This window comes from Aulonocara stuartgranti (genome assembly GCF_965226115.1).
Source record: "Aulonocara stuartgranti genome assembly, chromosome: 8".
NCBI classification, from domain to species: Eukaryota; Metazoa; Chordata; class Actinopteri; order Cichliformes; family Cichlidae; genus Aulonocara; species Aulonocara stuartgranti.
The window spans coordinates 10,510,786-10,528,875 of NC_138959.1; the positions used below are offsets into that span (position 1 = coordinate 10,510,786).

At 39.2% G+C, this 18,090-nt stretch overlaps 2 protein-coding genes across 3 annotated transcripts in view; one reads left to right on the forward strand and one right to left on the reverse strand.

Moving 5' to 3' along the window:
* dock1 (dedicator of cytokinesis 1) overlaps positions 1-18,090 on the reverse strand; it is a 198,034-nt gene that overhangs the window by 59,784 nt on the left and 120,160 nt on the right. For both annotated transcript variants that reach the window (XM_082543129.1, XM_082543130.1), the window contains exons 28-29: positions 2,556-2,657; positions 687-781 (exon numbers count right to left, since the gene is read on the reverse strand). In XM_082543129.1, coding sequence (XP_082399255.1) covers positions 687-781; positions 2,556-2,657 — 197 coding nt within the window. The remainder of the gene's footprint in view (positions 1-686; positions 782-2,555; positions 2,658-18,090) is intronic.
* The window catches only part of insyn2a (inhibitory synaptic factor 2A), a 34,762-nt gene continuing 29,668 nt past the window's right edge, over positions 12,997-18,090 (forward strand). Inside the window, exon 1 of the mRNA XM_082543143.1 lies at positions 12,997-13,420. The gene's annotated coding sequence lies outside the window, so the exon portion shown is untranslated. The remainder of the gene's footprint in view (positions 13,421-18,090) is intronic.

Below are 18,090 nucleotides of genomic sequence, written 5' to 3' on the forward strand. Positions count from 1 at the left end.
AATTTAACCAGCGATCATGATAATACATGAATGATGGTGGAGAAGGGAGAATTTTCTTTGTCAAAAAAAAAAAAAGAAAAAAGATTCAAGCATTTCATCTGGCAGCTGTTTTGGTATCACTGTATAATAGAGCTCAGCAACTCATTCTGATGTCTTGTTTTTTTAAAAGTGAATATTTTATATAAATTAAAAAAGAAAAACCTAACTGTTGGCTATGCTGATTTTCCTTGTTTAAAAAAATCACTAAGAAATCCCCCAAAATATACAAAGAACTCTAAACTTAACTGAAAGCTACAGAAAAACCCCACTACTGACTAAACTGCAAAGCATCTAACTTTGCTTTAAATTTTTAAAATTGCATTTAAAAAAGGTTTGCATCAATAACCCAGAAGCCTGCTGCAGAACAGCACAAAAAAAGCAGAGAGATTCTGAGACTAAGTTTGGAGATTAGCAGCGTATACCAGAGCATCTATAATTCATGTGATTGTTTGCGGCTGCGCTGACTGCTCATCTGATTGCTACACTGCTGAGGCCTTGTGCCGATATTTGCATGAAGAGAAAAACATTTGAAAATATTCATACCCGCTTCCGACTGCTGTTCCTTAGCAACCGTAGTGAAGCGAGTTGAAAGCAGTATAGTTTATGGTTTGTGTTTGCGTGTGCATTTCCAGCAGTGTCGTACTTACTTATTTTGCATCATGTTCATTATGATCCAGTCAGAGGGGTAGACATTTTTTCCAATGAGATCTTTGAACATGATAAATGTTTCCATTAGGAAATCCTGTGAAAGAGAGAAAGTTTTCAAAATGAGAACTGCTATTCTTCCTACTTCCAAGATAAGAGTAATCTGAAATGAACGGTTTGTCGTCCGTGGCTTTCAGGCAGAAACGGGTTTTAGATTCGTTTTAAAGGTCAAGGTGCTCGTGTATTTCTCTTTTGCAGGTAGCACACAAAACTAATAATCCAGTATTTTGTTAATATTACACAACTAATATTCATCAGATATCTGGGTAACACCTACAATGACCATTACCATTTAAAACATAGCATTAGTCATATCTACTCTGTCTGCACTCCCTAACTTTACATGTTTTAAGGGTTACAAAGTCACAATTAAAAGGCATCACGCACTCACCACTAAGATTATTGGATTCACCAAATATAAGCCAATCACATGGGAGAAACTCAATGCATTTAGGCGTGTAGACAGGCTTAAGTATTTCACAAACTGCTCATCTTCTTCCACACACATCCGTCTCTAGGGTTTACGTAACTTCATTTGTTGCTTATTTTATGTACTGCCTGTTAATATCAATTTAAAAGCAATTCCTACTACTGCTTTATATAGTTTCTTTGTTTTTTTAAAAATTATTGTTTGCATGACAGTTTAACATCACCAGGGTTGCAGCAGAAAGAACATGGGCTGAAATAGTTGTACAAGCCTTGAAAATACATCAAATAAACCCATTGATGTAATGGAATACACGGCTGTAATTACGTTTAGCTTCACTGTGCTTTATTGGTGGGCCAGTGATATTGATAAGCCTATTAACTTGCACCATCAGCAAATTCTTTTTTTTGTTTCAGGTTACAGCTTTCTTCTCCGGAAGGAATAACCAGCGCTACACAGCTGTGCATGTTTACTATTGCCATCTGGTGCCGATGTCCCTTTTTATGAGTCTTACCAAATTAATTGTGATTACAATTGTTATGTTCAGTGACGCCACACAACAAAAAGATATCCTCATCTGGGCTACAGCCAGCATCAGGATCTATAAGTGACCCATAGCCGAACCATCTTCAGGTACCACAAACCTGCAGAAAGATTCACGTTCATTACAGTGATTCCTTACCCTGCTATGGGAACTGGATAAGGAGTCCCAAACTGGATTTTCTTCTAAAATCCACTGAAAATATTACATTTAAGCCTCAATAAAAAAACAAAAAGCAAAACATGCAATTAAAATAAATAGTGCTTTTAAGAGAGAATGGGATGTCAGTGCATGCCAACTCAGTCACACGAGTACAAAAAAAGTGATTTTTCAAATTACAAGCAATGCCAACGTATCTGTCAGTGTGCGTTTTATAAAGCTTCGCCTGACTCAGATTCGTGTTCATACGATGAAAAAATCTCCAAAGAGCAAAAGCAAACAGAGTGGAGTAACTGAATGCTAATCTGGCAGGAGATAGGAGAGAAAGGCTGCTTTGAGGGCAGAATTATTCTGAGCTGAAACCCATAACCTCTGCGAGATTTATCCCTCCTCCACAGCTTGTTGGTTGCAACAAGTGATCATTTTCCCTCAGGAGCTACTATCACCAAGAGGAAGTGCAATACATGTATCGGCCCAAGTGCAAGGACTAAGAAAAATTCAATTTCATACTTTATTGCAAAAGAAATTGTATTTTTTCCTCTATAAAAGCTCTAATCTGACTTTTGATTTCTAGATAAGACAGAGCAAAATCATTCTGAAGCACAGGCAAGTATTTTAAGTTATAAAACGACAATGTGGCCTGAAGATCCAGCAGACACAGAAACACTGACAGAGTGTACTTACCACCACATCACTCCTTATCTTGCCAAAGGTGCTGATCAGATGAGCATAATGATAGTCGTCCATCTGCCTCAGTACGCCAGTCATGCTGGCCACGAAGCTTCCCTGGAGAAGAGAAAGTAGTGCATTCAATACACAATCAAGTTTAAATTGAAGGATCGGACAGAAAGAGTCTGTCTTTGATTTTTTGGCCACTGACCACCTGACTTGACTGGATTGGATCAGAGTACTGAAGCAGGCTTGGCCTCCCAGGTTTAAAAAGGTAGGCACCCTCACCTCATGGGTGATCTCATTAACCTGCTGCCCTCCACTCGTCAGCTCTGTCTCCACTGATTATAATACCCATGAGGTCCCCAAAGTGCCGTCATTCATTTGCAGAGCATTATCCTGCCTCTGGTTAGTACAGTGTATATGTGCTGCAGAGAAGAGATAAGTGGATGGCAATGTGTGCAAGACTAGGTGAAAAGAGGTTGCTGCTGCCAGTCAAGTGTCATTCCTTTGATGTGAATAGACAAAGCCAGATACACACTGAAAAAAAAAACAAGTGGAAGACGACTGGAAAGGCATGGATATGAACGGCTAGAGTTCGTACTGTTTACAGCTGACAGACTGCACAAGAAATTCACATAAAAAGATGGATTACTCAAGAGATTTGTACAAAGGATAAGAATAATCAGCTACCAAGAGACCAATACAAGAACAAAAGAAAACCAGTAAGACACTAAGAGAAGATGTTTGTTGTTATCTAACAAAAGATTTGGGGCTAATTAAAAGGAAATCTAAAGAAAAAGTTACAGAATTTGCTTAAATACTTTTGAAGAATAAAAGCATACTGTAATGATTTACTGTTCCCACAGTTTTACCTCAACCAGCTAATCAAAAATGAAAAGAGAAGGTAATTAAAATTACTCTGAAAAGAAAGCATGAAAGCACACCCAGCTTAATGAATATAAGGTCTGATAAGCATTAAGATACACAAGCAGGAAGAGTGACTCTTTATCTCTAAAGTCTGCAAAAATAAGTAGAATGCTGGCTAAATGAGACGACTTATAGTGCACCCTTTTCGTGCATATCTTTATTTAAAGGCAAAATCTTGCACGAAACATATTTCAAGAACAATTCAAAATAAGGCCAAGAGTAAGGTCTTCCTGTTTGACACTTATCTAACTGGCAGTAAAGCAAGCTGCACGAGACACAGAAAGACCTTAACCAGCAGTGAAATCACCATGTCTCCATAATCTATCATCACGTGAACAATCTCCTGATTGGGATTTTAATTTGACTACCTCAGTGAAGCGAGGAATGGTTGAGCAGCTCTAAAGCAACTGATATAACATTGCTGCTTCATGGTAGTTAATCCTCACAAGGCTTTGCTAGAAAACTTCTCCTTGAGCTTTAATTAGGCCTGACCTACCAAAGCACAAAACACAGCTGAGCAGAAGGGATGCTCGCACACACACAAACTCCTGTTCTTACCTCACCTGACCTGTCTTACCAATTCTGATTTTTTTCCCCCCTCTTTACTTGGATTTTATGGTTATTTTTTGCCTTAATATCCATATAATATATTGTACTGCATTTACATTTATCATGCTTATAATAGCTAACAACATTAAGATAATAATGCAAAGGCACCAAAATAATCCTCAAATGCAAACATCATGTTTACTTCGCCTTCCCTTAATGCTATGCAATGCTGTTGACGGTTTCACTTCTCCTCTCTGTAACGCTTCACAGAAACCATGTTATATTAAAATGGAAATATTTCTCTGACACACAGAGGACCAGACTCCTTCATCTGTGAGGGCATGTAAGTTTCAGTTAGTCTCAGTTCTTCAGCACTGAAGAGCACATTCAGACTAAGACTGATTAGAAAGTACCAAAGAGACAAGTGTACATACAAAGTCTACAAAGTGTATGAAGTGCCTAAGAAGTGGTTCTCTTGCCCGTCTCTATCTTTGTATGCTACTAACTGAGGAAAAAATGTTTCTGTTGCTCAATCGTATTCGGGAGTAGATACATGGATGGGTATTCCCACATACTGAGTTATAGATGATAATGGCCTTTTTTACCTCCAGAAAGGAAGTTGTGGTTTTGTTCATTTGTGTCTGTTATATTTGTCTGGGTTATGGAAAGTGGTGGAGATGTGGGGTATTGACAAAAGCACAACCCATTACAAAAATACATTTTATTGGAATTACACATTATATGCATCTGTAATGCACTACTGTTTGAAAATTCAGTGACCAAAAGGTTAAGATATATGGGACAAAATTAAAAGGACAGTGTGCAAAAAAAACAAAAAAACAAAACAAAACACACTACCTAATGCTTACATAAGTACTTCATATGTATTGCAGTTGCACTTGTTCTTGTTGGAGACCTGCTGTCAGCTGCAGCACCACCTTAAACAGAACCTGGAGCAAGGTGAAAGGCTGCTTCATGTGTTACTACACAATGCTCACTGAAGCTGCAGAACAATATAAGGGTAGTGTTGCTAGCTGCAGTGGAAAAAGGTTGGACTTTATTAAATTGAAGTGAATTTTTTCCTTGAGTATAAAAAGACTGTAACTACTCCATATAAATATATGAAAGGGAACAAAATATGGGGAAAACATGCAATATAAAATATAAATATATGTATATGTAGCGCAAATAATTATTTAAGTGCTGTTGTAGTGCAAAGGTTACATGAGCTATCTATAGCTATGGGAGACCACCCAATCATTTATTGATGACAAAATCCTTATAAAATGCTGGTGCAGTTCAAATTACAAAGAAGCAGTCATTTAAAAAAAACAAAACACGTCAGCCTCCTCTACATGCATAAATTAACTGGTAATTACCTGGCAACAGATATTGAATGATGCTGTGGAGAAAAACAAAAGTAATCTAAAAAGTAGTGTTTTTACTTCCAAAGAAGTAATGTATTACTCCAAAAAATGATGACTTGAATGTTTTTTTGACTAACGAACCCAACACTGTTTATTAGAGTTTGCTAATAAATGTCACAGGAGCTTCAAAGCAGCCAGCAGTCACTGATGCATGCTCCAGCAACACCCTAGCCCATACAGACTCAAATGGTTGGATGAGCTGGAGGATATCCCACATTTGTTCTTTTTCTTATGTTCAACTGTGAATGAATCTCCAAGATAAAGAGCCTTCAGCAAACTTTGTACATGCTGCAAGCCTCATTGTGGGAACTGCCATAAGGCTCCGAGGCTGCATACAGTAGCATAAGCCCCCCCAAAGCTCACTACCAACATTCAATCAAGACCGCCAACAGCGCAGCCATATATCTGCCAATGTTACTATTGATCCTGATGGAAATCCTGATGGAAAATTAAATACAGGTGAGGAATCTTGCAACCATATTTCCAAATTGCCGTGGTACACAGGGAGAGGCCCTCCCAGCAAAAGAAATACAGACGGCGCTCTGTGCAGCAATTAAGATCTAGATGCGAGGCAGAAACATGAGTCACACCAGCTGTTAAGGCGTAATGCGAGCAATGGAGATGTGTGTTTGGAGGGAACCAGGAGGTCTCTAGAGGCCAACCAACCAAACTCTTCACTTTTATCACTGGGATGAATCCAGTAATGTTACCATGACAACTCTTTTATTTCATATAGGGGGAGAAAAAGAATGGAAGTAAGTCGAATAAAGCAGCGTTAGAGAAGAAAGGTTCAGAAAAGAAAAGAGAAAAAAAGTGTCCCTCACTGGTAAGAAGTGGGTCGATCTTTTCTGATTTTGTTATAGAGGGGAGAAGGTATGTGACACACTGAGGAGCACCAAACAGACCAGTTGCAGAGGAGGAAGTGATAGAAAATGCATTTTACTGGGCTGCTTGCCTAACGAAACGAAGAACAATAACCACAAAAAAATAACAAGACTAAGAGAAAAGAAACTGAAAGGTTTAGAAATGATGAAATATATCTTTTTGCATTTTAGTTACAGGGTCACTTTAATTATGTGACACGTCCGGCATGTTTTGTGGGGTTTGTATTCAAACTCGAAGGCTGAAATTATTTGAACTAAACACTTTATAAAAAGGAGTTATTTTATGATAAATATTCTGGGTAAAATGACACTCTGTATATTAATGAAAATTGAAATCAAAAGGATTTGAAATCACGAATTATGCTGAAAGCTCTTTGAAGCAGTGTAGGCCAGAAAAAAAAAAAAAACTATTACCAGGATGAAAAATGTAAAAACAACAGTTTGGCATTTGCTATTTCTGGTGAAGAGAATGTAAAAGTATAAGAAGTAACAGTAGAGCAAAAGTAAATTCATAACACAACACAAGTTAATGTCAAAGGTTTGTACATCAGCTGGTTTTTGCAAAACAAATCTCACAATCCAAAGCCTGTTTGAAGCTAAGATAACAGATGAAAGAATTTATAGTGATCTGCACTTTGTATTATATCTAAATAACATTTTTTTTCTGGCTGTTGATTTTTTAAACAGTAATGAGATGGATAGTTTGCGTTACAGTCAAATGATCAGGAACAAATTATAGACAACCAAAGCCAGAACGCAAATGGTATCACAGAGCGCTCGGATCAAAAGGACGACATATCTCAAAAGTATCTAAAAGACAAGCAGCCCATCCAATTAAAATACTACCCAATTATAAGTTAACCATCTTTCTTATGAAATTTAACATAATGATAGCTCATTAAGTGAGCTGGGTGCTGATAATAGAGCACCGTCATTACTGATCAATCTCTCCAATATAACATTGTGCATGCTAGCAAGGCATTTTTTTTTTTTTAATCTATAAAAGGAAATATTAATCTCATGGCCTCAAACTGAAAGGAACCATAACTTTTAGCCTCTTCACTGAGCTACTGCAGGAGATGATGAAGCAGCAGAAGGACAAGACCAAATTGTTCATGACGCTTATGGAAACAGTCATTTAATGGCCGCCAACTGAGCCGTCAATCTCAATTCATTTATCTACTGAAACAATTTCTCAGCCTGAACAACAGTCAACAAAAAGTTTACAGGTGATATCTATCACTGAGTCTAGGAGCTGGAGATTTCCCAAACCCTGCCTCCATATCTGTCTTATGGGCAAATGAAACAGATTCTTAGAGGAAATGAAAAAGCGGTGATTAGAGGGCAGTGCCTGATCCATCATATGCGGCTCTCTAGCTTGCATCTCCCTGATAATTCATCTCACTTTAGCGCCTGACAGCAGAGGAGCAAAAATTGATGTTTGCTCTGAAGGGCTGCCCTATTAACAGAGCATTGTTTTAAGCCTTTAATTAAGCCAGTGGGGAAATGGCACAGCGGTATATAGAGTCGTACCAAGAGCCTCAACGAGTCTCTGAACGAGGAAAAACTGACACAATAGCAGAGGGAAAAAAAAGATGAGAACGAGGGGTTGATGACCAACAGGGATCCAAATTACTCCCTCCTCCTCTCCATTAGATTCAAGCTTGATGCAATATGATTTTACTGGCTCATTATGATGGAAATTACAACAGCACAAAGGAAACCTCGCATGGGCACCATGCTATTTAATCTTATAAGAACAACACCTGTGCAAGCAGAAGTGATTTGGGCTGCTAAGTCACGGAGGTTGTAAGGAAAGTGCAACGCACCCAAAAAAGATTCCAGTTTAAATTCTCCCCAATTTGCCTCCTCGCTCAGAGAAAGCATTAAGGGTTGCTGCAGATGAGATTCAAACATTTCCAATGAGGTGATTTTGTGAGGAGAATTCAAATTAAAAGATGACTGGCATCAGTAGTGCCTGACAAGAGAAAAACAGGTTAGAAGGAATGCAAAAAGATAGAGAAATCCAGAAATTAGCTTTGCGTCAACTATATTTAAAATGTCCAATTAAAAGTTTCTGTTATTATACTCATATTATGATTATAGGTCATGGATTCCTTCATCACAAACATATATTATTCATGTTCTTGAAACTAAATATACGTAAATGGAATCGAAAAAGAACAAAGGACCAAAGACAACAGCACTTTTCACACTGGTCTGTCAAACGCAGGCAGAGCTGAAACATACAATGTACTTGGCCACCGCTACACAATTCAGCTAACCCGCTTGGCTCCGACATCAGGCCAACAAGGTGGCAGGCAGGAGGGTCAGCCAATGGAAACAAGTTGGAGAGCCAGCTGAAGCCATTCACACTTCATTTGGGCTTTTTTTGCAGCAGCAGCAGCAGTGGGTTTGGTGCTTGGTGATGTCCAGATAAACACTTGACAGTAGATAATATGTGCAGAAAACCTGGGCAGCCAGCCATGAAAGTGACCCGTTAATTCATTCATTCAGATGGGATTCGGCTAAGACAAGCTTGAGGAAGCACTTTCACATCAAAGCCAATACACTTCCTTGAACAGACAACTTAATTTATATAGGGAACCCCACTGAATGAAGGCGACTTTCTTTGACAAGAAAGCCCCGTCTCTACTGCCAAACACGCATCATCCACCGAAAAGGAATGAGATCTTACCGACCATTGCTTGGTCAGTGTGACAGATTCAGAGATGAACTAGAGCACGAGTGGGATAGCGAAGGTCAATAATATGTTGCCATGTTTTGATGCCACGAGACCCGAAACTGTTTGCTATTAAAGATTAAAACCAGCTTTTAAAAAGATGTGGTTGAAGACAGTCCACGATTTCAATTGGCTGTTGGTGGTCAGTGAGCCTGAGGCAGAGACAGAAAATCAGACAGATTTCTGGAAGAAGCTTTAAAGCTCACAATGCACAGTCTGTTCGAAACACACCACAGATGCCCTGACACTTTGTTTAAAAATCAAATGTTATTAAGGATGAAATGATCGAAATAATCAATGTGTAAAACTGTATATAGGGTTTAGAGGTGACTACTAATCTAAATTAGTATGCAGTATGCTATATGGTAATGTGTAGTTTAAGAACAGGTAAGGTCTTCTGTCAAAAGACTTGATCAAATTTAGTAAATAAGGATTACAATGAAAGGAAAAGAACCGAATCAAACAATTGTTCCACAAGGTAATGCTAACAAAATGTTTGGCAATTAGTGTGAGAGCAATTTGACCTGAGAAAAATCATTGAGAGTAGTGACAGTAAGATATCCGGCCCTATCGAATCAGTGACCTCTCTGGACAAAGGTATGACCACAAGGTGAGGCAAATTTACATTAAAATGTTAAAGCAAAAATCCACAATTTATGTAAATATATTCAAGTACGGTGATAGTTCATTGCATTTCACTGCTCCTTCCAATCTATGCTAACATTTGGTTTTTTCATCACTTTGTCTCTTCTCACAAGGTAAAGTTAAGTTGTTCTCTGAGGTTTTTGAATAGAAAAAAAAAAGAGTACCGTATACATAAATTGGTTTGTGCTTATGTCTTCCAACAAACAAATACATACTCATAAATTTAGAATCAAACCATTAAAAGTACACAGAACAGGGCATCGGTTTGCAGAAGCTGCCATGTTGCCATGTCCCATCATCTTGAGTACAGTGGCCGAGATGGACATCGTCGTTCCGCCTAATCGAGTTATGTATGTTGCTAGAGACCAGCCACATATGCACAACTTCTAAGTTAGTTTTGTAACATTTATGTAATTGCTGATGCATGCTCAATCATTCAGGTAAGTAAATCGCAAAAGATTGATTCCTTTCATCTGGATGTAGCACTTGGATGAGTGATGAATCTCAGTTTAACAGCTGGTGTTAGGCTTGAGTTTCCTAAAAATCACAGTAGTAGAAACACACGGCCGTTATGGTGTAAAGTCTAAATTTTAGTATCAATGATCTTTCTTGGATGACCGAAACACGTTTGTACTAATGCAGCCACCGTAGCTAGGACTTGAGGAAGGGTAAGAAAGTTGACTGCAAACTGCAATCTGCTGACATCTAGTGGTGAGATTTTATACAATGTACCTTTAATGACATCATGTGATGTTATTAAAAGGTACAGTTATTTGGTAGCCAAATTCTAGAGATATCAGCGTCCAAATCCAAAGAAATATTAAAAGGAAAACAGAACTCTATCTAATGAAAGCAAAGAGTAGATTTTACTGCAACAGTAGACAATCACAGCAAAATTACAAATCACACAATCTATAAATCTATTTACAGGCTAAGCAAAAAAACTAGGTCTGGATTTTCCATTGACCACAGTCCTGTCTATAGTGTGCATGTAAGGACAAGGACATCAAACAGGAGACCCCTGAGGATTTAGCTTTGAGGTAATGAAATCAATACGAGAGGAGAGTCACTCCAGCGACTTGTCCTTTGCCACCAGTTTATCCATCTGAGAAACAGTTTGCTTACACAAGCAGATCGTAGAGCAGATTCCAATAAAAGAAAATGGCAAAGCCTATTCTGTTCCTACTAACAGTAGACATCATCTCCCAGAGGAGTTCTACCCATTAAACAAATGCCATTACCCTGGGTTCAAATCTAAAACACTTTCCAAGAACTGAGATGTTCCAAGGTCAAATCTTTACAAACATAATGCAGCTCTTTGTGTTAAACTTGCAGGTTTTCGCTGCTTGGCTGAGCAGTAACAAGGCTGTGAAGCAGATGCGTTACTGTCATTCCAAAACAAGAACCCAGACTCATAAAACCGTGCTGTGAGAGCAGCGTTCAGCACCTGGAAGGTGCAGTCAGTCGGGAGGCAGGGGTGTCTTATGTGACGTTGCAGAAAAGTGAGATGAGGCAAAGGGGGGAAAAAAGAATAGCAAAACTTTCTTTTGTGTGTCATAAAGGACTTTGCGGCAAGAGCTGTGATGCTGTAAGTCGGCGATAAACAACGGGAAGGAAGTCTGATGAATGTAAATGTGAACTGAATATAACTGTCATACACATCTCCCCTTTTTATTCTATAAAAATCTTTGGGCCTGTTCTGCCACAAATGACTGAGCTGTCCACTTGGCTCATTAGGCTGAAACTGAACTGTGTTCCTGCTGTCAAGGATAAAAGACATTTAACGGTGACACAGGAAGTATTTCCATGATCAAATAAAAATCATTAAATGTGATCCAGTACATGAAAAACAGTGTGATAAAAAAAAAAATAGAATAGCTTTATATAAACTTGCTTTTACTAAATGAAGTTGACTAAATTATAATTCTAATTTCCAGCCTAGAAAAAGATTGTTACAAATGGATTCATTCAATCAGTTTGGAATGTTTTAAATGTATTTCTCATTCATAAAACATCCATTTATTAAGAAAAATGATGGATGCATTTATTGAAGCGTTCTTACAAATCAATGTTATTATTTCAAAATGTTTTACAACTGTTTAAATTTCATGTCATATTTTAAATTTTCTCCTGATCATTGATTTCTAGCCCTCAGTAACAAATGTTGACTTCACAGTTGCATGAACGGAGAAAGAAGTGACTCTTTACCCTGTTTGGTAAGGAAAGATGTGTGCCCTTTATTTGCTTTTGGTACCTGTAATATATATATTTATATAAATGCTCACACATACAGACACACGCACACTTACTTCACAGCAGCTGCTGTCTGGAGAGCTGCAGCTCATTACCATGGTACCTGAGGCTTATAGCAGAAGTTGGGTTTTCCCTGTCAGTGACAGCATGAGCTATGGCTCCAAAAACATCCGACCAAGCATACACGGCTACACTTTTACATGATCAGGGTTCCACCGAGTGTATTATTTCCCTCCTTCCCCATTATGGTAACTAAATAATACAAAATGCACCACAGATCCAATTAAGCCTAAATAAAGCTGCATATTCCCTTATGAAAACTGGTATTTTCCTGTGACAGATGGATAAATACCTGAAAGGGGAACGGGCAATAGAAGCTCTGTAATAGGCAGTTGGGAGGGAGGGAAAGCAAATGAAATTTTCCCCTCACACAAAGAAAAAAGCTGTAGGGAGGTGACAGAAGGTGAATGGACTTGCAAGAAAACTCTCAAGGGTAACACATGACAAGCATCAACATACGGATGCCAAGAAACTCAAAAGAATCAAAAACACAGGTGTGAAGAATGACAAATCTCAAAAACATCGGTCTGTGTGTGAGGTAAGGTGGCCCTCAACAAAGCCATTCAAAGTTGGAATTTATTTCTGCTCCTGACAAACAAAGCAAAGCTTCGAGGATATGAGGTAAAGATGTGCATATGGTTTTGTGATGTCACTGATATAACTGCTTTATAAGATTCTAAGATAAATGGATGGTGCACGAACCTGATAGATGTAGCCAAAACTAAAGCTCTACTTTCTCCACTGCAACCTCCCTTCCTCCCTTTGCACTCTCCATCTCTCTTTTTCGCTCTCATGTTCCCTCCCCCTTTCACTTAATCTCTCTCTCTCTCTCTCTCTCTCATTGTCTCTCACTCTCTCTCTCTCTCTCTCTCTCTCTCTCTCTCTCACTCACTCACACACACACTCATACACACACACACACAGAATAGAGGAGAAAGCCAGAGAGCAGAACTGCGGCGGCACGATGGGGATATTCAGCCTGCGTGGGCTCCGTCGCTGAGCCGTCCGGAGTTCAGCCACAGTATGTGTGTGCCTGCTCGTGTGTGAGTGTGTGCATGCATGCATGTGTGAGTGAGTGAAAGCCCCTGCCGACACCGTGTGGAGAGAAGGGGGAAAAAAAAGAAAAAAAGAGGGGGAGTGTTGACTCTGTCTCGGGCTTAGAGGAGGCTCACGCTACTGGATCATAGACGCCGATGTGCAACAACTACTCCCAACTACTGCTGCCCCTGCTCCACCTGCGTGCCACTGCCTGACTGTCCTCTTTAACTTCTGCCATGGCATAGCCTCCTCTTCCAGCTCGCTTCTGATCTACTGAGGAAACAGGCATGCATGGGCACAACCAGGGATCTAGGCTATCACATCCTTTACGTCAGTAATTCACAGTCTGAGGTAAGTTGCTCTTCTCTGCTCTTGTCCTCTCCTCCATTTCACCTCTTAGTCTGCATCTGAAAGGGGGGGGGAAGTCTGCTCATATAACCTATGGAGTGGGAAATCCAAGAAATCTGCTTGCTCAGAGGAACTGAGCCCTGGATAAGCCATAAGGAATATTTTTAGTCAAAATGTTCTCTTTAGTCAGATGATCAAATATCAAATCTGGGTGACAGATGAAAGGAGGTAAATCTCAGATGGATTTTACACTCAGATGCCTCTGCTCGGGTGAAGGGAAAATTCAGGGAGCGCTTATGGAATGTGCTGGTGCTGACTTTAACAGACAATTTACTCACTTCGGAAAACTTTACACATGAAAATATTTGAACTATTGGTTAATTTTGCGTCTGGAGGGAGGGGAGGGGGTGGACTAAATGCCAATGCTTGCTGACATTTATCAGATCTCGAAGGTCAGTTTTTCATTTCCAAGAGGATTTTGATCCACATTTTACCTGACTGAAGCGGCATACAAAGCTAAAACAGTGCTTGCGTATGAGGAATTGCATGATGCTGCATTTCCTCTCAGCTAAGTGAGCTGAGTTACATAAAACACGCCGATATCGATGTTCAAATTAAGAATTTGTGAATTATTGCATTAAGCTGCTTTCCCACGTTTGGCTGCAGCAGTGTTTTAAAAGCAGGGAGCATGCAGCACAGAGAAACACGTAGTGAAAGCTGGGCATCACACAGCTGGCTGCATCTGATGAAGGACCTCCAATGGACACTAATCTAGATTAATGGAGTTGGTGAAGTCACCATCTCCTTAAAGATTATTGGTGCATTTGTGTGTGTGGGGTGATAAGATGTTGGCACTGGGTTGCCGGTGTTTAGGGGGTGAGAGGGAACAAGGGCTGCCAAGAGCCCTCACATCTCAACTGTCCTTCAGTTGCCACACAAAACGCATGTCAGTCCCACTCATTCCTACAAACCTCTTGCTATCGCTCTCCGTCTCCCCTTTAACCACAGCTCACATCAGCGCTCTGATACAATCTCCTGTATGCTCTATTTCACTTTCAGCAGACACTAAGAAGAAGACAGAGGGAAACAGATAAAGATGGATGGAGAAAGAGAAAGAGATATAGAGCGAGGGGGAAAGAGACTGTCTGCAAGGAATAGCAGAATAAGGCAGGAGAGGATATTGAATTTCTCTTTGCTTTTATAATTCCATTATATGAAATTACAGGGTAGGAATAAAGGTGAGAGTCCAAAAAAAGCAAAAAAATATGATTACTTTAACTGGCTGTCTTACTTTAACCTTGACGCTTGATGTCTTTATGAGACCTGGGGGATGACAGTCTAGGAGTAATGGATGCGATGGCCAAACGCTTCAAAGCTAGTCTTTATTTCTAGGAGACATCAAGCAACACTTCACCTTCTAATACTACAGAGAAAAAGAAAGAGGGACAACTGCCACACGTAAACACACGAGACAGGAGTACGCTCAGGCCATCACCTATGTCCTATCAGTGCAAATGCAGAGAGGTTCCTGGAGATTTAAAGCTGGAACAAAGTTAAAGCTTTTACGTGTGCACACAGAAAGGGAGAAATGGCAAGGGAGGGGAGGGGAAAAACACAAAACAAAAAACATTAGAGGTGGCCTGCAAAAAGTACACGCGTTTCCAAACGAGTGGTGAAGTGTGCATTCACCTCCCATCACCCCGCTCACTGGGAGGGGTACTCATTCATCCAGAAAACAAATGACTCTCCTATGTTACCAGATGTTACCTTTCATGTGCTAATAGGATTATTCATTAAGAATGAGTATTTTCACTGGGAGGACCACAGCAACGTAATGCAGTTTGGGTGAACTGTGTGTGTGTGTCGCTGAAGATGGGACCGTGTGTAGATATGTGTGGCTGACTTTGTACATCACATGAATACAGAAGGAGGCACTTCACACCTGATCTCACCTAAGTGTTGCTGCAAGTGTATGTGTGTGTGAAACATGTGCTTTCCTATTCATCTGCAGGAGAAGAGGAGTTTTTTGATTTTTTGAGGCAAAAATGAGACAAAACTTTAAAACCAACAACTAAATATTGTGTAGCTGCCCTTTGTTCTACCAATTACAGCTTCACCTCCTCAGGGATTTAAAAGGGCACCTCTTGGGGTAGGAAATGTTCAGTGTTATTGGAAACTCTGCAGTTTGAAGGCCCACTCAGCAGCTGGGGATGTGCTGAGTCTGATGGGTGATGTCTGCATGAGTGGTATGTGTCAAAGTGCTATCCACTGCCAGGATCAATGTTTCCCAGTATAACACTGTACTGTAACAAGACGAGGAATGTTATTCACTATGGTGATCAGTGGGGGAACTACAGTGATTTACAAATCATGTAAAACCTGAAAATAGTGGAAGACAACACACCAAATATTATAACATTTTATTGTTTTTTTTAAATATAGCCTTTTGAATTTGTTGCGAGCGGCATGCTAAAAGAAAGAAGAAGCTGGGACAAGGCCATGTTTACTACTGTGTTACATCACCTCTTCTTCTTGACAGTGTTTTGTAAGAGCTTGAGAACTGAGAAGACCCTCTGAAAGAGAAATATTTTCCTGTTTTCTCCTGATATCAGATTTTCTCAAAAGTTTGGGGTCTCGTTCATCATTTTGTCATAACTTTTTCATAACTTTAATTATTGTGTGACGCGTCTGGATTCGAGGCCAGTAACACTAACAGACCATGGTGTTGTAATGCATGCCAAATGAAACTCGGCATTGTTTTGCTGAAATCAGCAAGGACTTTCCCTTAGAAAAAGTATATAAATTTGTATATGTATTTATATATTATATGGATAAAGTTCATATTTAATTAACAAGTCTACTAATTATGAGAAATTACCTTCTCTTGTTTTTATCTGGTGTAAAACAGGTTTGACCAACATCCCAAAATCCAGATATTAAATTTTCATTTACATAAAAGCCCCAAATTTTGACCTTTATAAGAAAAGGTAAGCAAATGTGTTGTAAACATTTTAGGTTTTGTTGTTAAAAAGGTTTCTGTTCACCAGCTAACATCTGTCAAAAGATCGTATGCACAGTTCCTGCTGTATCCAGAACAGTTAGCAAAACCACAAATGTCCCAAGTATTTAGTCATTACCTTAATAGTTATTTACACTGTCACTCAAACCAACTTGTTTGCCTCATCACACGTCAGTGCTGTGAAATATACCCTCACAAAACCTTCTTTTTTATGTGAAAATCCATAAAACATAAAACTTTCTTCAAAGAACATATCAAGTTTCACTTTCTGTGACACTGCTTTGATGTTACTGTCGTCACAATATTTTTAAGATTCAGTTGAGCTGACCAAATGACACAAGACAGAATGGCTTTAGCTGTTGTTTCCTCTGTGGTTTCTGACTATTCTTCTTGATGGATCTTTCTCCATGGTTTCATCTTCCCCTTTCATTTCTGTCTCTATTTTACCCACGTTCAATCTGCAATATCCGAACCGAGTATAAGCCCCATGTTCTTTCTATCTGCACCTGTTTCTTCTCGTCTTTTCCATCTTCATGTGTAGCTGTGTATATGTGTGGGTATTTTTTTCTTTGCTAGGGATGACAATGAGGAATGTGAAAGCAGCAGGGGAGTTCTCTAGTTACCCATCAGTTTTGAAACCTCAGTCTAGAAGGCAAAGAGACAGAAAAACACACAGAGAAAGCAACGAGAAGACAAAACAGGGGGATGAAGACAAAAAAAAGAGATCTAATGTTCTGCAGAAAGGTGGTAAAGAAAAAAAGGTGATGAGGCAATGATGTATTGTGATTAGGCCGGGCAGTCTCTGCAGTATAGATCCTGAGGTCTGATCTCCCTCTAGAGTAGCCTGTGACGTACAGACAGACTTTCTGAGAATTAATCAAGGTCCTACCTGAGTGTGCACAACGCAAAGCCAACTAAGTACAATTCAGCAGGGACAGAGTGCGTAAAAAATAATTAGGATACAAAGTCTGGGGGCTACAGGCCGAGGATAAGAAGATCCACATAAGCAGCAGGCCAGCATAGAGTACACTATGTTCTTTTGTGAGAGTTATTCCTAGCACCATACTTAAACCATGTGTATATAATGTCTTACTTACACATGGTTTACTTTGGGATCATTAAGTGGAAGAAATAAAAACCTCAATGCATAAAAATAACATATGTATTGCAAACATAGCTTTTTTTATTGCAGAAATATAAAGTAAGGATATTGTGATCAGCGTGGATCAACAGCAAATCTGGATTGGTTCGGTCACAATTTCAGGATTCTGGCATCGAAACAAATACTGCAGTTAAGATATTATTATCATTGCTATTGGAGTAAGCTAAATCATTTTAAATCAGCCATTTGGCTTGCGGTCCACTTTAAGAAGATCTGGTTTTAAGCCAAGCTATGTTATCCAAGATGATGGGTGTAATTTTAGTTCTCCTTAAACTCAACATGATTTGTAACCAGGAGTGAAAATACGCCTTTATATTACGCTTTAAGATATCCTACAGATAGTATTTATTCATTGCTGAAATAATAATATAGATAATAACTAATGTAGAAAAAAAAATAATGGAAGGAAGCATCATTGAATTAAACATGCCTGAAACCAATCCCATAAAATCCAGCCATTTCCAGTGCAATGGCACAGCAGTAAACTACTGT